We start from the raw sequence: 26,373 nt of genomic DNA, 5'->3' as shown, positions 1-26,373 counted from the left end.
AGGAAAGTTCAAAGACAGCCTCAGCAATTTAGTGAGGCCCTGTCTCAAAATAAAAAAATAAAAAATGGGCTGGGGATATAGTTCAGTGGTTAAGCGCATCAGAGTTCGATTCCTGGTATCAAAACCAAACCAAAACAAAACAGAAAACTGAACTTATTAAGGTTATTTGTTTTACTTTACTTACTTATCACATATTATTTCCAATTTGTATATCTGAACAACCTCAGATAATTATTAATATCTCACTAAACTGATTTAATTCTAGGTAAATACAAAGAGTTAAATTTTATTAGCCTGTGCAGCTTAATTAAGGAACAAAGGCACACACTTATTTAAGCTTCAAAACTCTTAAAAATAGCTTGAGGATCTACTTCACCAATCTCAGTGTGGGAATCATTTCTCTATTGAATGTATACATACACACACACACACACACACTTCAGTCACCAGATTAACTGAAGTCCATGATTCTCATCACATTAGTTGCAAATAATTCCTTTTTCTCTTCCTGAACTGGAATGGAAAATGAATTTAAAGATGTAGAATAGAAAAAAAGAATCATCTATACCCAATGCCATGAATGTTATGGACTTCACTTGACTCAGTGATTGCATATATACAGTATGCATTTAAATTCATGTTACCAGACCTGGACATGAGCTTAAACAACCTCAAGTATAAATTTGAGAATATGCAAGTGGATTCCAATCAAAATATATAACATTTCTATCTGGTTCACATTAAGTAAATCATAAGCATACTTTCAAGATGATCTTAAAAAAAGATCTTAAAAAAAGATTAGAAAGACATCAATATAAGGATTGAGATTTTTTTTTTAAAGAGAGAGTGAGAGAGGAGAGAGAGAGAGAGATAGAGAGAGAGAATTTTTAATATTTATTTTTTAGTTCTCGGTGGACACAACATCTTTGTTGGTATGTGGTGCTGAGGATCGAACCCGGGCCGCACGCATGCCAGGCGTGCTCGCTACCGCTTGAGCCACATCCCCAGCCCAAGGATTGAGATTTTTATATAACCATTGGAAGAGTTAGGAGAACAGAATCTTAAAAATCAACAGAAAATATTTTAGACTGAAGTACTTCTCAACAGCTGGTTGAGAAGTAATCAATAAAAAGCTGATGCACGGGGCTGGGGTTGTGCCTCAGTGGTAGAGTCAGTAGTAGAGCGCTCGCCTTATATGCATGAGGCTCTGGGTTTGATCCCCAGGACCACATAAATGTAAAATAAAGATATTATGTCTACCTAAAACTAAAAATTAAATTTTAAAAAGCTGTTGCATGTATAACTAATTAGAACAATTTTTTTCACATTTCTTTTTTTTTTAAAGCAAATGACAAAGACCCAGTTTACCAGCTTTTTTAAACCTAAGGCTTAACATTACATATTTAAACAATTGTCAAAACTTTACTAAGTTGCCAGCATTCATGCACAACTAGAAAACATCCTTAAATTTATATTAAACCAGAAATGTATTACCATGAATGCATTAATATCTTTCATTACTAAATACTTGGGGAAGAAATATTTCTATAGGTGACTCATCCTGGCAATGTTAGCTCCCAGCAGGCTGAAGTTGGCTTACATGTCAAACACAATGGAAAGCAGATCCATGCTGATGTTAGGATACAATCTTGTAGTAGCACTACTCAAAGTCAAGGCTCACCTTGGATCACATTTAATAAAAAAACAAAGTGCATACAGGGATTACAACAATTTTAAAGACAAAAAAAATATGGTCCTATTGTGTGGTCCCAATAATAAATTCAAAAATCTATGACACATAGGGGTTCTGATGAGCTGTTTATAAATACTCTAGATTAGGTACAATTATATTAAAAGTTAAATTCATCTGAAATCTTAAAAAAAATGTTCCTGTTAGTTTTCAAATGGTGCTTTTTTAATAGTTTAACATTTCTGTTAAATGAGTGCATTGAATTACTTGTTATCCTGGAGTAGCAGCTGCCCCTTACCATTTATCGTTAAGGACTTTAACTGGCCATCTTCTTCAACTTGTACTCTTTCTTCATCATTCTCAACAATTCTTTTTGTAGTGATTTTTCTCCCAATTACTATGTTGGTAGAAGTTGATATAGATTTAAAGTTACCCAACCCACTGCCGCCATATGATGTAGAAGAGAATGAAGTAAGGCCACCATGATCTAGTGACCCAAGTGAAGAAAATCCACCTCCAAATGATGGAAATCCACTGAAAGCAGTGAAACAAAAGCCCATGCCTTGGTTTCTGCTTCCTCAGGGACCCCTTTGGTTCCCCCAAAAAATCTTCAAAAGGGTTTTCAAAGAAGTGGCACAAAAATAGGTCCCTTTCACCAAAAAATTTCCAGATGTGAAGCCAAACTCAAATGGACTGTCACAATGACTTCCACCCCCACCTCCACCATTTAAGCCTTCTTTGCCATACTTATCATAGATGCCCCCTTTTTTGGCATCTGATAACACCTTCTATGTCTCAGCTACTTGTTGGAATTTTCTCTCTACTTCTTCTTTATGCTCAGGATTTTTTTAAGCTGGATGCCACTTTAGTGCCAGTTTCCGATATTCCTTTTTCATCTCCTTGGGTGAGGTATGTCTCTGCAGCCTAGAACTTCATAGTAATCCGCCTTGTTTTAACAGATTGTTGGAACAAGTCAGAGGATACAGCAGACAGGACAAGGTGGGCAGCCAGATCCTCACGGTGCCGCGAGGTTGTGCTGGTGGCATATGAAGTGGCTCCTCACCTAGAACAAATTTTTTTTAATTTTTTAAAATAAAAAAATCTACTTCAATTTGTTAGGAACCTTTGGAACTCTCCCACTAAATATCTTAGTCTTCAGCAATAAAGAGTCTTTTTTAAGAGCTCTCCAAAATGCTACTATAAAACTCATATCTGTCCATGCATCTTGCTCCAAATGCCTTTGGATAATCTTTTCTAATGTTTCCATCAAAGGTACAGTTTTACCCTTCAAAAACATTTAAAGTTTGTAATATAGATATTTTTTGAGGTAACAAATTGATAGAATTTGTCTTGGCAAGATTGGTATTTGATGCCAATTAGACCATTTCTGAAGGTTTAATTTCTTTCTGTAGGTCTAAGTTTCTGTCTGGTATCATATTCTCTTTTGGTCTGATGGCAATGAATTCTTGGTTGTTGCTTGTGTCTGAAAAATAACCTTTATTTCACCTCCATTTTTGAAACCTATGTTTATGAGCATAGAAGTTTTGGTTGGGAGTTTTGTTTTCTTATAATAGTTTGATGACATGACTACATTTCTTTTGGCTTACATATTCTCTGACAAAGAAGCCTGCTGTAAATTTAGTTTCTGTGTCTATAATGTATCTTTTATTTTGGAATAACTTCAAGAGTTTATCTTTTCTTTCTCTTTATCCTGATTCAGTTTCTTGAATTTGTAGCTTGCTGTCTTTCATTAACTTCTGACTATAATCTTTAATTACACCTTTGCTTTCAAATACAATCATGTATCACTTAATCATGGGAATATGTTTTGAGAGATGCATTGTTAGATGATTTTGTTGCTGTGCAAACATTATGAAGTATGCTTACATAAACTTAGATGATATAGGCTACTCTACACCTAGTTCATACAGTATATACTATGATATGCGCAGCACCCCCACCATGAACCAAAGTATCAGTGAAACCCATGACACATGACTGTGTCTATGTTAGATTATTTGATATTTTTACAGAACTCTTTTATGATCTGCTCATTCACTTTGAATTGCTTGTTTTTCTCTATTTCAGTTTGTGAAATTTTTAAAAACTCTATCTTCAAATTCAGGAATTGTTTTCCTCAGCTGTATAGAGCCTATGATAAGCCCATCAAAATTCTTCATTGTTGTCTTTTTTATTTCTAGTTTTTCCATTTTACTCTTTTTAACATTTCCTGCCTCTCTGATAAAATTCAGGTTACTTGGGTGTGACGTCAGCTCTCTGATGAGTTCAGCTGTCATTTGGACTTTTCTTACTGTTTGTGTTGAAGTGCCATTTTTTGCTTTCTAAGTAGAAGCCAGACACCTGAAATTTTTACATATAAAACATATGAACATATCCATATTCACTGTACAAAATTGTCTCAAAAAAGAAATATCAAAAGAAGAAAACAAAAAAGAAATCCTGCCTCCCAAAGATAGCCATTATAAGCCTCTTGTGGCCTTTCTTTTATACTAGTATTGTGACTTTGCACATTCAACACAATCTGGGGAACATTGTTCCATGCCACTTAATATCTATAATCAATTATGTCCAATATTTCAATCACAGAATTAGCACTATTTGCTTAGCCAATCCCTGTCAATTTACAAGTGCCCTGCTGAGACACAATTTCTGTTCCTTTGCTATATTATACAATGGCTTCATTATCTTTAATAGAGACATTTCACCGTGGAAGTATACTTATTATAGTTTTTAGATTGGATAATTTAATAGAAGATATGTATGCTACTGCTATGTATCTGATTATCGTTATTGAAAAGAACGTTCAGGAGGCTCTGGGATTGGATGAGGAGAAAAGCCCACTTGGACTTTTGTAGTCTACTGGATCTTCAAGAAGACACATTTGAGATTTGCACAAAGCCCAGACAAGCATGGATCCTACATGGCTTCACATTTTGATCATTCTTCCAAAATGATTCAGAGCTCCTTGGCAGATCTGCAGTAGAATCCATGGAGCACATCGAATGAGGAAAGTCTTGTCCTGTTTTTGAAAGATTTCCCTAACTTAGTGATTTTTTTGGAAAACTCAAAAGTCATAACTTTTTTTCTGACTTTCAGCCTCTGTGAGAAGTGTTTAATGGCACACAGCCTCATCTCTTATCCTCAGTGTTCCTAATTCTCAAGTCTCTTCTGCCCAAATTTTAAGAATGCAAGGCTGGGTCTCCTCTTTCCCTGTGTTTCTAACTCTTCCTTCTTAACTCACCAACCTCCAAGCATGGGGACATTATTGGTGTTCAAAAGTAGCTGTTTGTTGGAAGGCTAAAAAAGAAGTTAATATAAAAATTAAAATTAGTGACTCTTTTGGGAGGGAAAATCATCTTTTTTATGATAAATCAGGAAGATTGTTTTGATAGTAATATATTTAATACTTTAAAGGGAAAGAAACAAAGAAGCAAAATTACTTTTCACTTAGTCCAGAAAGAATGGCCAAGTTATGACTAAATGGATTCTACTGTCAGTTAGAATCCATTTAGACATAATAGATTAATTAAAAAGAAACAATTAAAAAAAAAAGAATGGCCACAATTTCAGAAGAGGGATGGTCATATAAAATAAGAGAAATAGAAGAATAGAATGACTCTTGATAAGAAAAAAAGAGAACAGAGACATGAGAATATGGTAAGGAATATGGTATCTCTTACGGTAGTTAATAAACATAATTGTGCTTCATCTGTTATTACAAACCCAGACTATTGACTCCTAATTTTAGATTATTAATTTTTTAAAAAAGTATCCGAAGTGTTAACAAATGTAAGAAGCACAGACTCCATTATTAATGAATCTTATGAGCTTTTAGTTATAAATCTATGTAAATTCAAAATACAATGAGAAATACTTATCAGTTATTCATAATCACAAATTTGATATTGCCTTTATGATTATTTAATTTACATTTTCCTACTTTCATATTAACATTGCTATTCATATCCACCTCCATCTATTGTTCAGCAGTCCAGTGTTTGCACCTGTCAATGAGGGACCACATAAAGACCAGCATGTGTAGTCCAGAGAAAGTGGAATGTCAGCAGCTGACAAAACAAAATGACAGTTTCATATGGACAGAACCAGGATTTAATACAATGCGCTGTAGCAAAGGGGAAAGTTCAACTCAAACCACAGAGTAAACACTCTCCTCGACCTCCGGTCTTTTTTCTTTTTTCCTGTATCTTTTCAAAGAAAAGAGATGCTATCTTCATCATTGTAATTTTATTGTCTTTTGGAGAGACCGAATAACCGTGTGCTTTACAGAAGACAGGCTTTGAGCAGTCTTATCTGTAATTATTACATAGTTGATCATTACATGGGAATCAGAAAAAAAAGGAAGCTTTAAAATTCAAACTAATTTTTTAAATTTTAAATTTTTAAATTTCAAACCCAAAGTGAATGGCATAAGATAAAATTGCCTTTCTACATGAAAACAGTTTATGTTTGCTAATCTGTCTTCCTAATTTTCTAGGAATTAATGCTTTAAATTCATGGTAAGTTTTTTCTTTTAGCATACTAGTAAATGCCACCCCCCCAAAGGTTGGGGCTGGCTCCTACCCCAATTATTTCCATAGAAAACTGTTAACCAAATGGCAATGAACTTGGTCTGTCCCAATTATTTCCATAGGAAACTGTTAACCAAATGGCAATGAACTTGCTCTGTGTTCCTTGTGCCCTAGGCAGACAGGCAGTTCCAGTGAGCTGTGTACTTTGAGAAAAAATAAGGCAGAAGGATCCCAAAGAGTGCCTGCCTCCTGTCTCATTGAGGACCTCACCTTTCTCAGGGCTAAGACAGCCAATGATAACAAAGGCTTTGTGTCACCTTGGGGGTAAATTGGTTGTGGAGTGCCTAAGGCACTTGGGAAAATAGAGTCGCTATTCTGGTGGTGATGAGAGAGATAGAGTGTTCTAGGAAGTTTGAGATACTCTGTATACAAATAAGGCAATATTTATTTGGGTAGTTCTAGGACCATCAAAGTCATCTCCAGAATTGTGGGTACTGGCAGAGTAAGAGTTAGAGTAAGAGAAGTAGGGTTTAGAGCAATGCTCAGGGTCCAGGTTTAGGATTACACCAGTCCAAAGGAGTCTCCTATCAGCCTGGGATAAATCAAAACTATAGGTCTGCCATGACTGGGGACATATTTCCATTCCTGACTTTCTACTTTTCTCTATCTATAAATTTTATGAACTGCCTTATCCAGGGTGCTTCAACAAATAAATTGATGATTTCCAAATTATATCTCTGGGATTATCTCCTCTCCAAAATTCTAGGCCCTTATCACAGTTGCCTATATGTCTTCCTCTGAATGGGTCACAGGTACCTGAAACTCAGTGTTTGAACCTAAATTTACCAATTCTTTTCCATTAAAAAAAGCACTCAAAGTTGGCCCTCTTCCTATTGTTTTCCTTATTTTAATGAATAATATCATTCTCCATCTAATTTTACCCAAATGAGAAATTCCAGATATCTCTCTTCAGGCAAAAACCAAAAATAAACAAAAACACTTATAAATTCTACCTCTTTTATTTCTCTCAAATCTTTCTCCTCTACTTCCATTCTGTTTTGTTCCCTGTTGTAACTACAGTGCTTAGAATAATTTCTGTACATTGTAGACATTCAGTAAATGATTTGTAAATGGAATAACAAAGAGAAGAGAAAAAGCACTTGAGACTGTAGGAAGCAGATAATTAAGGAAATAGACAGGAATTTAAGATGATTTTTAACAAAAATATTTTGGAAGACATTCAAGAGAATCTTTCATCCATAAAGCAAGGACAGACAGCTATGAAAAAGGAATAGTCTGAGCAAAAGAATAGTTTCTTGGAAATAACAAAAATTTTTTTAAAGAAAAGACAACAAAACAAGCAAAGTAATAAAATTGACATAGCTTAAAGCCTAGTTAATAATCTGGAAAATAAAGTAAGGAATCTTTCTACATAAGGCAAAATAGCAGACAAAAATTATAAGAAACACTTAAAGAATAGAGACAAGAGGTCTAATACCTCAAATAGGATTTTCTAAAAGCAAAATAAATACAATAGGATCAAGGCAATAATAGAAAGAATAAAAGAACATTTCCATGAGTCCAGGAGGAAAATAATCCAAACATTAATATCCAGATGGAAAAGACCACTAAGTGCTAAGCGAAATTCAAAAACAAAAAGCAGATTGCCATATTTTATCAAATCTCAGAAGACATTGATTATAAAATGCACCATTATTTTATGTAGTCCTTGCAAGGAAAAACTGTTGCCAGTCAAGCTATGACATTGATAACAATAGTAAGACATCTCAGTATCAGAGATACTAAGTTGGGGAGGGAATATGTTTTTGTTAAATTAAGGAAATAAATACTCATTGGTGAAATTTTAGTTCTCCAAGAATTTAAAAGAGAAAGGAAAAAATAGTTTAAATGCAATGGGGAAAAAAAGGAGATTTACATTCATGTTCTCATCAGTAATACTAGTTGTTATAAAAAATTGAACAGTTTCCAAAGGGAAGAAAAAATAGTTTGAGCCCTAGGTCTTAAAGTCTTTGAACCCTAGGTCCTAAGGTCTTAGAACCCTAGGTCTTAAGGTCTTATACCCAGCTAAACTATCAATTGATCAGATAAGAAAAATAAAGACATCTTTGAACTTGCAAAAAAAACGTTTGGGCTTGTGTTGTGTTTTGTTTTGTTTTATACAGGGGATTGAACTTGTGGGCCCTTGACCACTGAGCCACATCCCCTGCCCTATTTCGTATTTTTTTATTTAGAGAAGGCTCTCACTGAGTTGCTTAGTGCCTCTCCATCGCTGAGGCTGGCTTTGAACTTGTGATCCTCCTGCTCAACCTCCCAAGCTGCTGGGATTATAGGCATGCACCATGGGAGTGGAGGTGGGGGTTGAGCAGGTGCAATAATGCACACCTGTATAATCCCAGCAGCTGGTGAGGCTATAGTAGAAGGATCTTGAGTTCAAAGCCAGCATCAGTGACAGTGAGTTTCTAAGTAACTAGTGAGACCCTGTTTCTAAATAAAATACAAAATAGGGCTGAGATGTGGCTCAGTGGTGGAGGGCCCCCAAGTTCAATCCGGGGTACCTCCTGCTCCCCAAAACAAAGAGTTTACCATTCATGAAACCTGCATGAAAATTAAAAAAATTACTGTAGCCAAAAATAAAATGAATGAAACATGCAAGGTGATAATGGGCACAAGAAACAGGGGAAACGGAGAATGACTCAAAAGCAAGGGAAGGTAGAAAAAAATAAATGTTGACACATGCTCACTTGGAAGAGTCTGGCTTTGATAACAGGTGTGCACTCCCTTTCTCTGGGATCCAGTTACACTACTTGGTTTTATGGGAATATGAACATATTGTAAATGCTATTTATTAGACTTCCATTTTTATAATCAAAGAGATTAATAAGGCATGGAAGTTATATATATATATATATATACACATATATATATGCACACACACACACACACACATACACACACAATGTAAAAGAATAGTATTCCTTTGAAAATTGAGAGACAGAGGGAGAAAAGAGTATTGAAAAAGAAAAGAGAACAAATAAATTTCCCAACATGGAATTCATAAGTCAAAATATATTATGAATGTAATGCACTCCACTATTGTCATGTATGTAAGAAATTTTAAAAAGTCAAAGTATAGAAATTTATTAATATTAGTCATGATAAAAGTAACCATATTAAGGGCTAAACACACACAAACAAAAAATGGGCATATGGAGTAGAGAGAGGAGGTAGAAGATAATGTAGACACTCCAAATTCCTAATCTCTGTTGTAAGGGAGTCCAAATAAATGTTATTATTTATTTATAATAATAACCATGAGCAACACTGAAGGAAGGGGCTAAGGGCAAAACTCAGTGGTAGAGAATGTGGTTAGCATGCACAAGGCCCTGAGCTCAATCTCTAGTACCAAAAATAAGAGCAAGAAAGAAAAAAAAAAAAAATTCTTAGCTTCTGAGAGTTGAGAGTTTTATGTTGGAGTATGCTATTGAAATTTTATTTTAAAAATATTCATATGCATTTTCAATCATTAAACATAAAGTAATATGAATAAAGGAATAAATAGGTTGGTCCATAGAGATAAATGGTAGCATATATGAAGTACTCAGTACAGAATAGGCACTCCATAAATTGTAGCTTTTATGGCTGTTATTACAAATTTTGTTATTTGTCTGTGTGGCAGTAGATGGCAACTGGATTCATCTCTGCCTGCCCCTTTTATATTTTATCAGACATATGGAGAGTTGGCTCAAAGCTTCACTTGTTGCCTTGTAGTATCCTAACACATGTCTCAGAGTTTCGGCAGACCTATTGCAATTACTTTCTTCTGATGTTTTTTTTCTGTATCTTGGCTCCTTCTTCCACTGAATTAAGTCAGTCTCTGAATCTCATCATTTTCCATTTGTATTTCATTTAATCAGATACTGAATTCCATCTGATTCTGCAATTTCTATTAAAACCTCCCACACATATACACCTTTATATGTGTAAGTTTGTGAAGGTTGAAGAAGGTAAGTGATAGGGAGAGATAGTTTCATTTTACATGGAGCACTGAACATCTCCCTGGGCACTGATCACCAGCAGTCTGGCATACACCACCCGCCCTGTGGTTTTGCAGGGCACATTTCCTACCTTCACCCCAGCCCTCACTCTGATTGCTCAGGGGAGCTCTAGGTTCCTTTTCCTTTATGCTGCAGAATCCTTGAACCCCTGTTTCAGACCCTCCTTGACAGAACCAAAACCACCCAGAGTGGCAACATACCAAAGGGCCTTGTGGGTCACAGAACCTATTCAGAGAGTATTATGGTGATAGTAAGTAGCAACTTTTCTCTGTATTGTAAGAAATAAAGGGATCATTAACCAAGATGTTTTTTTCTTTTAGCAAACTAAAATCTCACCTAAGTTTCCTGTGGATTCAGTGGATACCCAACGTGAACCCTCCAAAAGAAAAAAGGATGAAACGGTAAAATTTGACCTATCACTGCAGTGCAACACATTTTTTTAAAAAACAGGAATACTTGTTTTAACAGTAGTAAAGAACTGGGGAATATGACTAGCATATTTTAAAGTCTCAATCTCCTTTCCCTAAAATCACATCTTGGTGCATTCATTTGAAATGTTGTATTTACCTTGGTTTATTTATTTATTTTTTAGGGTCAAGTTAAACATCTACCACCCACGAAGACGCAAGAAGAAAGGAAAGCGAAAGCCTCAGCGACTAGGGTATGATAAGCATTATTATTAACCTAGTTGTTCATATTGATTCTGGCTCTTCTTACAAAGCAACAATGACTTTGGAAGCTATCCTGTCTGTGAAGAGACAGAAAAAGTCAATTTCCTCTTTAGTATGATTCGGTAGCGCATTACTGCCACATCCCCAAACTATCACTTATGACACGTCTACAAGTCCTTTGTTAGAGATTCATTCCTTTGGCTAAAATCTTTGTCCCCTTGCAAAAATATGAAGAGTACTGAAAAATGACTTAAAACCTTAGTGTCATTGATTCAGTCAGATCCTTTCCTAAAAAGTGTTTTGATAGAAATGGAAAGTAAGAGCGTGAGGGGGATGTTCCTGCCTCTGAAGAGAGATGGAAAGGCCACAGTGAAAGAGGGGGGCAAAAGAAATGACTGGTGGGGGATGGGGGGCATGATGATGAAGTTTGATTGCTTTGTCATATGATTTAGAACTGATTTCCTTTAAGTTAATCATTCCTAGGAAATGGAGGCATGGGGGTCTTAAATTCTTCTGGTTTATAGAAATTTGCAAGTAACTCTAACTCATGGTTTTCTCAAGTTACATTCAAAGGCAGTTAGAATATGCATGCTATTTAATAGAAATGGCCATTTCAGATCTAGGGAGAAACAGGGCATATTGTATATGGAATTAACTTTGTGGTTTACATTCTATTGAAAGGATGAAGGGAGAAGAATTTTGGAGATGCACGTGGAAACGTTAAAGGCTAATTTGGAGAATCAGAAGAAGAAATTAGAAAGGTACTGGAAAGGGCAATTCATTACGATTCCTTTGTAGCCAATCCAGCATTTAACTATCTGTAAATTTATTACAGATGTAAAAAGGAATCAGAGCAGATAAACAAAAACTGGGAGAGGAAATTCCATATTCTCAGGAACAGGTATGGTATGCAAATTCTATTTATAAAAATGGCAGTATTCATAGTTTGAGGAAATTAGGAGCCTTGCATTTTTCTTTATATATTTAATTAATGTTAAGTGCCCTCATATACTTTGAATAGTCAGAGTCACTTAAAAGAAAATTGAATTTAAGATTATTGCATTCTCTATTCCAGTGTTTCAAGTTTAAAAGCTCAATAGGACAGGCAGACTCCCTTGATACCTTGTCTAATCAGACCCATCTAGTCAACTTTCTCTACAGAGCCAATAAGACATTTGCACACAAAATGTGACTGGTCTGTATCATGAGATTTTTTTATATATACTAGATCCTTTATTCTATTCTTTTCCTTTTAACACCAACTTCTTCATCCTTGGATGCATTTTTCACTAACATAATCATTTAATGGTTCTTCCTTGTATCATTGTCATCTTTTTTTTTAATGGTGAAAATGAAATTCTAAATTAAAGGGAGATCATTAGAGTAGAGGAAAGGAACAGGGGAGGGAGGAAGGGAGAAAGTTCTGGGGAGTGATATTGACCAAATTATATTGTTATTATGTGTGCATGTACAGATATGTAACAGCAAATCCCATCAATTTGTACAACAATAATATAGCAATAAAACATGGGAAAAAATAAAATGAACCTGTTAAGAATCTGATAAGGCAAATAGAAATGCCAAATAGAGAAAATGCCTATTTTTTCCCTTTTCCTCACATATTAACCTTAAAAAATCTATGTTCTGTTTACTTGTTTCTTAACATAATTTCCCCCAGATCCCCTTCTTTATCACATGTTGGAAGTTCCTTTGCAAGATTTTTAATAGTCAATCATCATCCAGATCATGACAGAATCAATATTGATGTGACAGAGTCAATCCAGTCAGTCTTGCGGCTCACGCGTGACATCATGGAACCACGATGCCCTATGTGTGGGCTGTGTTTCATAAGCTCATGCTGTGTTCATAGCAATTCCTGTGCACATTACACCAAAATTATTAATCCAGGGTGGCACACCAGAACCCACAAATCAGAAACAACACTGGATGGGGAGCAGAAGCTCCTCTCCTTGTAGAAAAATGGTGTGCCTTGTGCTCCTAGTTGTGTTGATAACTGTTTTGCACTCTACAAAATATGTCTGTTAATATCTGCCTGATCTACTTCTTACAAGGCAGAATGTAGATACAGGCAAAGCAAAAGAAAACTTAAATATGCATTTAATTTCATTCTTCTGGACAAGGATTTGAACTCTGATGCTGAATGGAACATCTTTCCCTAAATAGTTTTGTGGGATTCTCTTTGATCCTTAAGATTTAGTTCATGTCTATTTAGTTCCAGTCCATGATTTATATTTACCTCATGGTGAAGCTCCCTTTCCATGTCTGTTGAGTTGGTTCAATTTCCAGGAAGGCTGAACATAAAGAAGTGCTGTTGACAAGGATGGGGGCTGGTCCTTTCTCTTAGTGTGACCTGCCTGACATTTATCATCATTGTCATTTCTCTTAGCACAGATGGGTGTGACACGTAGGCCCAGGACCATATAGATCCCTACCTGGCAGACGTTAGAGTGATGTAGCAGCCTCTCCCACCTCCATGACAGGAGACAATCCACGTGCCTCCGCCTGAGCCATGCCCTGGTTCTGCCTGCTGCGCTGTGAGGCTGGCTGGTCTCACTTCTGCCCATCACACTTCCCAAATTCATAGAAAACTGGTACATGATTCCCCCCATAGGGGTTTCCCAGATGGAAACCCCCTCCTGACCTCTTCTCCTCATCCTCAGGCACTGGACCACCATCCCTTCAGGTAGCTGACTATCTATGAGAACTTACAAACATGAAAGGTACAGGCCCACTCTGCTCATTTATTCTCTTCCTCCTCCCTCTCCTTGGAACCCATTGTAAAGCCCCTCATCATTAGATTTGGGAGAGGGTACATTTAGGTTCCTTACTTCCTCTTCTTTCCCCAATTTTCTGTCTTCTCTAGCTTGCCTCCTATGTCAGAGGACAATGATCAATTTTCCTGGTACACATGTCTTCCCAGCCTCTGAAGTTTCACACCTGACAAACCTCAAGTCTTGTGTCTTTGTTCTCAGCCCACAGAAGGATAATAATATAGAAAAAAAAAAGAACCAGGCATTTGAGTTCTATATATCTAGTTTTCACTTGAGTATACTCACAACACATTCATTTCATCTTAAGTGAAATCCAGATTTCTTAAGAAATGCACAAGCCAAACCAAAATAACTCTGAACTCTTGGGTAGCCAGTGGCTTTTATAAGTCTTATCCCTGCCTCTCATTCCAGCTGTCTGAATTCTTCTCAGAAGCTAAGTCCAGGTAGTTGAGAAAATGGGATGGGCCTGGATTATGAAACTCAAGAGTGTTCAGAAGACCTAAGGCCCTGTGCTTCCAGGAATTGGAAGTCCATTTGCTGATATCTTAAGAATTTTCTGTGTTCATAAAAGAATTGAACAGCTACTGTGCTTTCTCCTGTTGTCCTCGACAGCTGTTGGTGTCACAATCACACTGGCTTCATAACATGATTGTGGAGAGCCTTTTTAAATTCTAGGAGAGATTTGGGGGATAAAATGAGAATTATTTGTTGCTAGATGGTTTAGTAAAACTTTCTCTTTAATTGACCAGACTGAATGTTTTCTTTATGAGCAAAGTTTAAATGACTGACTGTGTTTTTGTTTTTGCTACTGTTTTGTTTTGTTTGTAGTGCTAAGAATCAAAGGGCCTCACCCATGCTAGGCAAGTGCTCCACCACTGAGCTACAACCCCAGCTCCTGATTCTTGTTCTATTTCATTGTTTAAAGGCCTTGAAGACTATTAATTTTTTTCTAATTTCTTTTTAAATTTATTCATAGTTATATTTTTTTCCATGAAATTGGGCAACTTGCATAATTCTTCCAAATTCTTGTTAAAAAGTTATTCTTAAATGTAGGTATAAGTTTCCTATTGCTGCTGTAACAAGTGACCACAAAGTTTATTGGTTTAGAACAACACCAATTTGTTATTTTATAGTCTGGAGGTCAGAGATCCAAAATGATTCTTACAGGGCTTAATCTGAGTTGTTGGTAGGGCTAGTTTCTTCTGAAGACTCCAGGAATAACAAGTTCTTTGCCTTTTCTCACTCCAATCTCTACTTTCCTCATCACATCGCCTACTCCTTCTCCTCTCTGATCTTCCTGCTTCCTTCTTCTTAAGTCCCTGTGGCTACATTGAAGCCACAAGATAATCCAACATAATCACTTCATCTTAAAATCTTTAACTTATTCATATCCACAAAATCCCTTTTACGGTGTGAAGGAATACACTCAGGTTCCATGGAACAGGAAGTGGATATTTTGGTGGAGGACAACATTCAGCCTACCAAAATTAATCTTTTAGCCACCAAATATTTATGCTTATCTCACATGCAGCATGCATTCACCCCATCTGAGTGTATTCCAAAGTCTCGGCCCATTACAGCTTCTACTCAGATCTAAAATCTCATCTGTGAGTCATCTCAAAGGTCCCCGTTCTCAAGATCTAAATTAGGTATTGGTGAGACTCTGGTTAAAATCCATTCTGGGACAAAATTCCTCTCCATCTGTGGACTGAAAACACACTATTTTCTCGAAAATACAATGCATAATTTCTTCAATTTTAAATCAGTGAGAAGTTGGCCACTGCATTGTTTTGATATAATCTTTCATGATTTCCCTTGATTTCTGGTAGAACAAAATCTCCCAGGTTTATCTTGTACATTCACTGGCTTAGATCTAGAAATAGTCATTTTTGAAAGATGACCTGATTTATTTTAGTGAGAAATTTTTTTTTTAAGCCACAGCCTGAGCCATGGGGGGGTGGTGGTGGCCCATTTTCATTAATTCTATGCCTTTTCAAATAATAAAAATACATGATTTTTTTCAAGTAATAAGTTCATACTAATTTTTTGAAATTTTTACTTGGTAATATTTTTAACTTTTATTGTGATTCTTAACCACATTAACACAATACTTATTTTCTTTGCCCTATGAATTATATACATTTTAATTCCTTAGTTTTATTTATTTCAGCTTTCATGTCCTAAAGGATGAGATGTTTACTAGGCACACACTGTTTCGTCAGTTTGCAGTGCTCGCTGATACATCCTTCAATTATGTGGTAAGTATACATCATCTTTTATGCTATTGTGTCTTTGGATATACATGTCTGTCTTTCTGTTTTTATCATGTATTGAACTCCTGTTATTATAGGCTCTGGATGTAGTGCATGCCAGTCACTCTACTACATGCTGAGGGCATAAGACAAAGTTCATAGACCCCAAGAGCTCAGTCTAATGTGAGATGTAGAGGTGTAAACAGATTGTTACAGTGCAGTGGGACTGAGCTATAAGAGAAGCAAATGCAAATTTCAGAGACGGGGTGACTCATTCTAGCTGGAGAGTCTATTAGTCTGCCCATTCATGGTCATGAACACAGTGTTGGCAAATACTAAAACTCAAGGTTCAAGTATTCAGTCACTTATGACAGGGAAAAGGAGGTAAGTACCAAGTCATTCATTTTTATATTAGAGGTTGTATTAGCTTTCAATCACTATAACAAAGTACCTGAGACAAATTACTCATGTAGAAAGAGGTTTATTTAGCTTACAAAGTTCTGGAATTTCAAAGTCCAAGCTTTGGACATAGTACAAGCTCTGTGGCAAGTGCTGCCCTTTGGCCATGTCATCTAGTGGCTTATACAATGTCAGAGCATATGTTGGAACAAGTGGTCGTATTTTGAACCAGGAAGCAGAGAAAATAGGAAGAACTAGGCTTACTCCTTTTAGGCAACCCTCTCAGGAGAACTCAAGGGGTTGCACAAGAACTACCTTATAATAGGACACCCAATGATCTTAGAATCCCCCTCGCTAACACCCCCCTTAAGGTCCCACCACCTTCCAGCACCACCCTTGGGACCAAGCCTCCAATACATAAACCTTTGGAAAGACACAAGTAAACCATATCCAAACCATATCCAGGTCATCTATAAAAGCCCAATTCTGAATTCGAGTATTATTTACTTATTGCTTTCATTTTTAAATGTAACTGATACCCAGTATAGAAACATATCCAATAAAATTCCACTAATCCTTAACTGAGAATATAGCTCAGTTGGTAGAGTGCCTGCCTGTCATGTATAAGGCCCTGGGTTCAATCCCCAGAACCACCAAAAAAAAAAAATCACTAATAAGTAAATCAGCATGATATAGACTCTCTGGAGCTTCTGCTATAATGCTAAGTTTTCTGAAGATAGAAAAGTAAGGTTTGTAGGAAGGAACACAATAAACAAAATATGGTTTTTTGCAGGTTTTTTTTGTTTCAAGAGGTAAACAATTGAAAATATTTTTTCATTTAAGATTATTTTCTAAATTAAAGTTGCTACAGGAGATCAAATAACTTGAGTACACTGGCAAGATAATGTTGAATTCATTGTTTTTTAACCAGCTTTTTACAGTAGTCTGTACTTTACTGAGGATTTTAATAATTGACTTCCCTGAAATGTTCTCGAACTAGACTACATAAATAGGAATATACATAGTATCTTTCTTCCCTGTTGGTTTTTCCTCTCACTGAAAGGTTACAATTTTAATGGGAGCAATATTTTATTTTAGGTATTAATTAAATATAATATGGGAGGGCCCATGAAAAGGCTGTGCCACTCAAAATCAGATTTTTCCATGATTATTATTGGCAAGATTTTCTGGTACAGATCTGAATTATCCAGCCTTCACGAAACAGACTTCTAAATCTTTAAGTTATACCAGTTCATGTCCATTAGTAGATTCAGTCTTTTTTTCTTGAGATGTTGCCCTCAAATAACCAGGAAATTCATGGAGGAGGAATGGTGCTCTGTCTAGTCTGGAAAGCACCCGTGTGTCACTTACTCACCAAGGGAAGGTTCATGAGTCTTTATCTGTATATCCACCCAGAGTATTGACACTTGACCCACTCAGCAGAGCAAATAGCATGTGTTTAAGTAAAACAGATAAAGAGGGATTGAGCAGGTGTATGAGTGAGTTTGGGATAAAATAGCATTGTCCCTCAGTACCCTACACCATGTCACTTATCCACTCCAGGGATATTTATTAAATGCAAAACGAACCAAGCACCATAGTACTTACTGGGAGAAAGACGGTGAGCAAGACAGTATGGGTCCTCCCTTGATAGACTGTAAATCCCATGGGATCACAGATGGGTTTATCTTATAAACTGTTTTATCTGCAGAGCTTAGAATAGAACCGGACCTATAGACTAGAATAGGTTAACTTTAATAGAGGAACATCAAACTTTAAATTTCAAATTTGAATAAATTCTATAAAAAGGAATGACTTACTGTTGAGGTCTCTCTTACATATGATGAAATTCACAAATATTACAAGCGTCATTTGAGGGGTTCTAAACTATGTAACCATCATCAAAAGTTCCCTCACGTTCTTTTCCACACAATACATGGTCCACATCCTCACACCTTTGAGGCTTTTGTTGCTGTTTTGGGTGATAATTGAACCTGGGGCCTCAAACATGCTAGGCAACTGCTATACCACTGAGCTACATTGTCAGGCCATAGTACATATTCTCTGTCCTCTGGCTTATTTTACACAACACAGCATTTTAAGATCCATTCATGTCTTTGTGTGTATCTGTCACAGGTATTCTTCTTATTGTTGATTAGTATACTATTGTATTACCACAACAATAGTTACGCATGTAATATTTGTGAATTTCATCATATGTAAGAGAGACCTCAACAGTAAGTCATTCCTTTTTTATAGAATTTATTCAAATTTGAAATTTAAAGTTTGATGTTCCTCTATTAAAGTTAACCTATTCTAGTCTATAGGTCCGATTCTATTCTAAGCTCTGCAAATAAAACTGTTGTATTATTCATTATTTCCTTGTTATAACAGCTCAGCTATTTCCATTAGGAACTATTGTGGAAAAAAAAAACTATTAGGGCTGGGGATGTGGCTCAAGTGGTAGCGCGCTCGCCTGGCATGCATGCGGCCCGGGTTCGATCCTCAGCACCACATACAAACAAAGATGTTGTGTCTGCCAGAAACCAAAAAATAAATTTAAAAAAATTAAAAAAAAAAAACCGCTATAAACATTCTTGTACAAGCCAAGCATGCCTGATATCTCAGCTACTCGGGCGTCTGAGACGGGAGGATTGCAAGTTGGAAGCCAACGTTGGCAACTTAGACTTTGTCTCAAAAACAAAAAATAAAAAAGGGCTGGGGATGTAGTTTAGTAGTAGAGCACTCTTGCGTCCAATCCCCAGTAAGGAGAAGGAAAAGAAAGAAATTATCGCATGAGTCATTTGTGAAAGTCTGTTTTCATCATTCCCAGATAAGAGCAGAATGGCTGAGACACAGGAAGCACGTACGTTGAACTTTATTAGAAATTGCAAATATTCCAAAGTAGCTATGTAATTTTACTCACCCTCCACGAAGCCTTAAGAGTTCCAGTTGCTCTACATACTCCCCAACTTGATATTATCAGTTTTTAATTTTTAGCAATTTTATTTTTACTTTTTTAATATTTTGTTCTAGTTGTAGTTGGGCACAAGACCTTTATTTTATTTTTATGTAGTGCTGAGGATTGAACTTAGCGCCCTGCGGGTGCTAGGCGAGCACTCTACCGCTGAGCCACAACTGCAGCCCCAATTTTTAGCCATTTTAAATGATGTTTCATTGTAGTTCCAATTCCCGTTTTTCCTGATGTTGATGGTGTTGAACATCTTTTCATGTACCTACAGACCATTCTTAGGTATTTGTGAAGGGTCTATTCAAGACTTTTTGAAAAAAAGTTGTGGGACAATACATATAACAGAAACATTGCCATCTTGACCATTTTTAAGTAGACAGCTCATGTGTTTTAAGCACATTCACATTGTTGTACAACCAAACCCTGTAACTCTTTTTAAAATTTTTTATTAGTTTTAATTAGTTATACATGAAAGCAGAATTCACTATAGTACATCATACATAAATGGAATATAACTTCTCATTCTTCTGGTTGTTCATGATGTAGAATATATGTACAAAGGGTAATAATGTCTGATTCATTCTACTATTCTTCCTACCCCCATACTCCCTCCCCTCCCCTAATCTAAAGTTAACTCTATTCTTCCTTAGCTCCTTCCCCTTATTGTGAGTTAGCATCTGCATATTAGAGAGAACATTCGGCCTTTGGTTTTGGGGATTGGTTTATTTCACTTAGCATGATATTCCCCAGCTCCATCCATTTACCAGTAAATGCCATATTTCATTCTTTTTTTAAGGCTGATTAATATTCCATTGTGTATATATACCACACTTTCTTTATCCATTCATCTTTTGAAGGACAACTCAATTGGTTCCATGGTTTATCTATTGTGAGTTAAGCTGCTATAAACACTGATGTGGTTGCATCACTGTGATATGTTGATTTTAAGTTCTTTAGGTATAAACTGAAGAGTGGGATAGCTGAGTCCAATGGTAGTTCCATTCCAAGTTTTCTGAAGAATCTCCATACTGCTTTCTATAATGGTTGCACCAGTTTGCAGTCCCACCAGCAATGTGCGAGTGGACCTTTTTCCCCACATCCTTGCCAACATTTATTGTTGTTTGTTCTCGATAACTGCCATTCTGACTGGGGTGAGATGAAATCTTACAGTAGTTTTGATTTGTATTTCTCTAATTGCTAGAGATGTTGAACATTTTTTTCATATATTTGTTATTCAGTTGTATTTCTTCTAGGAAGTGTCTGTTCAGTTCCTTAGCCCATTTATTGATTGGGCTATTCTTGTTTGTTCACCTTGCAAAACTGAAACTCATTAAACAACAACTCAACTCCCCATCTCCCATCTATGTACTATTGTCTATTTTTAATTGTTATTGAATGCAGGGGGTTTTGTGGTGTTTCTGGGGGTTTTTGTTTGTTTTGTTTTGTTGTTGTTTTTTTCTGGGTACAAGTCCTTTGTCTTCAAAAATTAGAAGTTTTTGGTTTTAATGAACACCAACTTACCTTTTTTTCCCTGTGTCAGATTGTATTTTCTGTGACCATGACTGTACCACACATACCATGGGTTCTTTTTTTAATATGGTTGTGTTTTTTCTTTTTCTCATTGACTTTCCTGGTTCCTTCATTCTAGACTAAACCACTGTGTACATCTGAATCTATTTCTAAACACTCTGCTTCATTCTGCTGGTTTATTTGGCAATCCTTTGGCCAAAAACTTATAGCCCAAATTTATAGCATTTTGTAAATCTTAAACTCAGGTACTGTAAAACCTGTTTTATTCCTTTGTTCAGAATTGTCTTGTCAGTTCTTTTTGAATCAGCAACTCTAGTCCTTAAAAAAAATTGCTATGATTTTTATTGGAATTTTGTTGGATTTCAGTTTCTTAATCTCACTAGCCAGTGCTTTATCACATCTAGTCTAAGTAAATCTATGACAACAATTTCTTTTCAACTCTTGAGGCTTTGCCCCATGGCAAACTAGTAGACATAGTTGTCTGGTAAAGCATCAGTATTTCATATATAATATGCTTCATGTATAGTATATGTTATATATTATGATGTTCTTTCACTCAGCTGAGTTCTTGCTATATAATTCCAACTAAGGCTCCAAATTTATAGTGGAATGGGGATCTGCTGCTAAACTGTATGCCTGTGGTGGGCCCTGGGTTTTGACCTCCGGCTGAGTCCTAGGAACCTTTGACAATCCTTTCACATATTCACTAAATTTGTCAAATGCCCTCAAAGTGAATGGGAGCTACAGAATGGAAGTCAGAGGTTTCTACCTTCTCTTAGCCTTATACCTGAGCTTTTTTTTTTTTTTTCACTAAGGATTGAACCCAGGGGGGGCTCTACCACTGAGTTACATTCCCAGCCCTTTTTATCTTTTATTTTGAGACCAGGTCTCCCTAAGTTGCTGAGGCTGGCCTTGGACTTGTAATTCTCCTGCCTCAGCCTCCCAACTCTCTGGGGTTACAGGCGTGCACCTCTATACCCAGAAGACCTGAGTGCTCTTGATGCTTTTCATCAGCTTATGGCTACCATGAAGAATATAACAAATGGAGTCTTATTTGCATTTCAATTGAGTTTTATTTGCATTTCAGTTCTACTCCTGTATTTTATTTACTTATAATTCTTCCTTGTCACATCCATAATTCTCTTGCATTTGATTCTCAGCCTATTTGTTATCAGATCTTCTATCTTTGTTTCCTGGAGGTGGTATAATCTTGTACTTTATTGTCTAGGTCAAAAATCTTAAATGAGTTTTTTTCTTCTAGGTTAAATAATAGACCATTTTTAAAAAATGTATATGCTTCCTATGATTTCTGAATATTGTTTTCTTTCTTTCATATTACCTGTTCTATTGATTCTGTTCTCCTCCTTGTCAGGATAAGATAAATGGAAATCCAGGGTTATCACTTGTGTCCTTGCTCAAATCTCCCTTTCACATTTATAGCTAGAAGGCAGGTCCATGTGCACAGCACCTATTCCTATCCCTAATTTGTCAGAGTTTTACATTTTCAACCCTGTCATTAAAAGGCTGTATCTTCCACTAAGAGTATGTAACAACAGAATACAGAACTTAAATTGCCAGCAATCATACATTTAACAGTGGGTTTTTATTGTTGTTGTTGTTCTGTTTAGTTCAACATGACAATAGAATGTATTTTGACATATCAAATATACATGGAATATAACTTCCCATTCTTGTAGCTGTACATGATGTGGAGTTACACTGGTCATATATTCAATATGAACATTGGAAATTATGTCCATTCTACTCTCTTTCTATTCCCATTGCCCCTCCCTTCTCATCATTCCCCTTTTCTAATCCAATGAACTTCTATTCTCCCTTCCCCAACCCCCTCCTGCTTTTTGTGAGTTAGTATCTGCATATCAGAGAGAACATTCAGCCTTTGGTTTAGGGGGGATTGGCTTATTTCACCTAGCATGATAATCTCCAGTTCCATCCATTTACCAGTAAATGGCACAATTTCATTTTTCTTTATGGCTGAGTAATATTCCATTGTGTATGTACCACATTGTTTTTATTCACTCATCTGTTGAAGGGCACCTCAGTTGGTTCCATAGTTTAGCTATTGTGAATTGAGTTGCTATAAACATTGGCATGGCCACATCACTGTAGTATGCTGATTTTAAGTCCTTTGGGTATATGCTGAAAAGTGGGATAACTGAGTCAAATGGTGAGTCCATCGCAAGTTTTCTGAGGAATCTCCATACTGTTTCCCAGAGTGATTGCACCAATTTCTAGTCTTACCAGCAATGTATGAGTTAACACTGGCTTTCTTTACTATTTTCATGAAAGACAGGAAGGTAATTGGGTAAGGAGTCATGAGGACATTCTAGATGGGATAGAACCATGGGAAGGTTCTAAGACGAAGGTGTGCCTGGCACCCAGCTTTGCTGGAGCTGAAAGTAAGAAAGTAAAGTAGTAAATTGTGGTCAGAGGGGTCACATAACTCTGATTTTTGTAATCCAAGAAAAATTGGGAACCCCGAGCTATGCAAAACACATTATATGAGTAATATATGCAACTCTTCCATTTGTATAAAAGTATAGCAATACAATTATGTACAGTACCTACTACTTGATAATGATTATAAATGACCTCAATAAAATAGGAATTGATGGTTTAAAAAAAAAACCCTGAGCTATATGTATGAACCTTAGACTTATTTTCCATAAGTATATTTTATGTTCCTAAGATTCTTTTGACCTGCACAAATTAAATGTCATTTACTTTGCACTACATGATATTGGTGACAATTCTGCCTGCATGCTGCTGCTTCTGACCTCCTAGAAGAAAACGAAATTTTTTTGCCTATTCAGTTCTTGGCAGTCGGGCCACCATTGCTGTCACTTCCAGTAGCGAGGTGGTACTGGAAAGGATCCAGTGGTTCCTCACCAATTACAAATATAGTTGCTGCTCCATATCTACAGGTAATTAGTTCCAGGACCCCAACAGACAACAAGATCCTTGGATGCTCAAGTCCCTTATTTAAAATGGCGTGCTATTTGCTTATAACCAGTATACATCCTCTTGAATACTTTAGATCATTTCTAGACTATTTATGATATCTAATCCAATGTAAGTACTATGTAAGTAAATGGCTATTATACTGTATTATTTAGGAAATAATAACAAGAAGAAAATCTGTATGTGTTCAGGAAATTGTTGCTGTGTTGATTTTGGGGGGGTTGTTATCTTTTCATTGTTGCTGTTGTTGTTTTTAGTGTTTTCTACTTGTGATTGCTTGATCTGCAGAATCTGAAAACAAAGAACTTGTGGATAAAGAGAGCAGACCTATAATGCATCCCAAGTTGAAGGGACAAGCAAGAGAAAATAGAATCAGAAGAGTCTGAGGAAAACATGTTTCTTGAGTTTTTTTCCTCAAAATAGCCTGAATAAAGAAGGGGGAGAGGTCCTTCCCATCATTGATTTAAAGAAAAGGATTTCTCCATCCATCTTTGAGGAAATTGGAGTTATGAGCATAGTTTTCATATCTAAGTTAATTGAGGGTTGATCCCCCTTGATCCCAATAAACATACCTTTTGTGTCTTTCAGAAAGTGAAACCTTTATTTGTGCAGTCTAGATTAAACTTGGAAGACACCGCATCTTCTTCAAGTGATTATCATTTGACTTTGGTAGGAAGATTGTTTTTCCCTATTAAATATCTAATCAGTTAATATTATTGAATATCAGTAATGAAATTTTTGGTCTACTTACAGATAGAAAAAAAGTACCCAGAAACAGTTAGTGATCAGCTCTCCTTGCATCAATCACCCAGAGGTAAGAATCTTGGGGTCTGGTGGTGGCTTAGTGGTAAAGTGCTTGTCTGGCATGCTTGAGACCCTGGGTTCAATCTCCAGTAACTTCCAAAAAGAATAAGAAGGACATAAAAATCTTTATTGTTAGAAAGAGGTTTACACACAATATGAGTAGTTAGTCTTGATTAACTTTTTACTTTTTTTTACCCTAAGATATTTGGTATTCTGGGCGACTCTTTTCAGCCAATTTATAAAAGTAATGCATAGATAAGATGAATAAAGATATATTAACATGTATTCCTGAATTCTAACCACTGCTAATTGAAAATAAATTTAGTCTGTTTCAAAATCAGAAACTGTCTCAGCTGGAATCCTGTTTCTTGTTTATTAAACTGCCAACAAATATGAAGCTCTTCGTAATGTCCTGTTTTTCCAGGGCTTCATTGGACTTTTTAAAAACTGGAAGTTGTTTTTTTTTTTTTTTTTTTTTTTTTTTTTTTTGTCTACATGTATCTGTAAGACTTTTCTCTAAATTTAAAAACCAAATAGGAAACATACTTAACTACATCTTCCTTCAATCATGTTTTCTAAGGACTCCAGCTGAGGGCATTCAGGGGCAAGGCAAGTAAGTGAATTTAAAGGAATTCATTGCTGAAAGTATATTCATTAGTAGGCTGTGATAAGCAAGTTGAAATTACAAAGTATAACACTGTTAGTTTAAATTATTGATCATGACCTAAGAGTGTCAGTAATTTGTTTTTCATATCCAGAAAGATTTAAAAGTAGAGTTTGTTAATGAGTCTTTATGCAAAGAGGAAGTATGTGATAAGAGTTTAAGTCCTAGACCCCTGAGGGTCAAATCCTCTACTTTTTGAAAACTTCAGCAGAGATACACGAAGAATCTCTCCTTTTCCTGGGCCTCTATCCAAAGGAGAAAGTTTTCCATGGTGCTTATATGTATGAGTGATATCAGTTCCACAGGCACCTTAAAAGGACTCTTTCAACAATCAGTGATGGCTACCTCTTGAGCTGATACTTACATTACCATTAATGCTGAGTTTAGATTCCATAGCATGCATCTGCTAGCTTAAGAAGCAGCGAGCTTTAAAGGTATTGTCATTTAAATATCTAATTAAATATCTGTTGAGTTTGTTGGACATTCTAACCCATATGGTAAGTTATTTCTAAAGCATTTTAGTATACTGATGATTTATCATAAAAATGTGGATTGGTAACCTATAGTTGACCTGAAATTTTAATAGGAAGTTTAGTTAACTACAGAATTTCATTCCCCCAAATATTCATCTGAGGATTTTTCATCCAAAAATTGACTTTCCCAGCCAAAAAAAACCCCCATTTTGTAGAGGAGCCAGATGCAGTGACACATGCCAGTAATCCCAGCTATTCAGGAGGATGAGGCAGGAGTATCCCAAGTTCACACCCAGCACAGGCCATTTATTGAGAAACTACCCCCAAATCCAAATTAAAAGGGCTGGGATATAGTTCAGTGTAGAGCATACCTAGGTTTAATCTTCAATACCACAAAAAAAGGTCCAAAAGTCCATCTCAGGTAACACAAATAATGGATACCTGTTACGAAAAAGATCACTTGCTGAAATAAACACTCCCACTCCCTTTCCTCATCCCTGAAGATGCAAAATGCAGTTA

General features: G+C 36.1%; 1 protein-coding gene across 1 annotated transcript in view; it reads left to right on the top strand.

The window, feature by feature from the left end:
- C9H10orf67 (chromosome 9 C10orf67 homolog) overlaps positions 1-26,373 on the top strand; it is a 125,120-nt gene that overhangs the window by 82,110 nt on the left and 16,637 nt on the right. Inside the window, exons 10-15 of the mRNA XM_077802929.1 lie at positions 2,070-2,161; positions 11,669-11,748; positions 11,823-11,888; positions 15,950-16,037; positions 24,502-24,582; positions 24,667-24,727. Coding sequence (XP_077659055.1) covers positions 2,070-2,161; positions 11,669-11,748; positions 11,823-11,888; positions 15,950-16,037; positions 24,502-24,582; positions 24,667-24,727 — 468 coding nt within the window. The remainder of the gene's footprint in view (positions 1-2,069; positions 2,162-11,668; positions 11,749-11,822; positions 11,889-15,949; positions 16,038-24,501; positions 24,583-24,666; positions 24,728-26,373) is intronic.

Source organism: Urocitellus parryii, chromosome 9, assembly GCF_045843805.1.
Source record: "Urocitellus parryii isolate mUroPar1 chromosome 9, mUroPar1.hap1, whole genome shotgun sequence".
In the NCBI taxonomy this organism is placed as follows: Eukaryota; Metazoa; Chordata; class Mammalia; order Rodentia; family Sciuridae; genus Urocitellus; species Urocitellus parryii.
The sequence above is the reverse complement of the archived record's forward strand: the minus strand, read 5'-3'. Positions and strand labels throughout refer to the sequence as shown.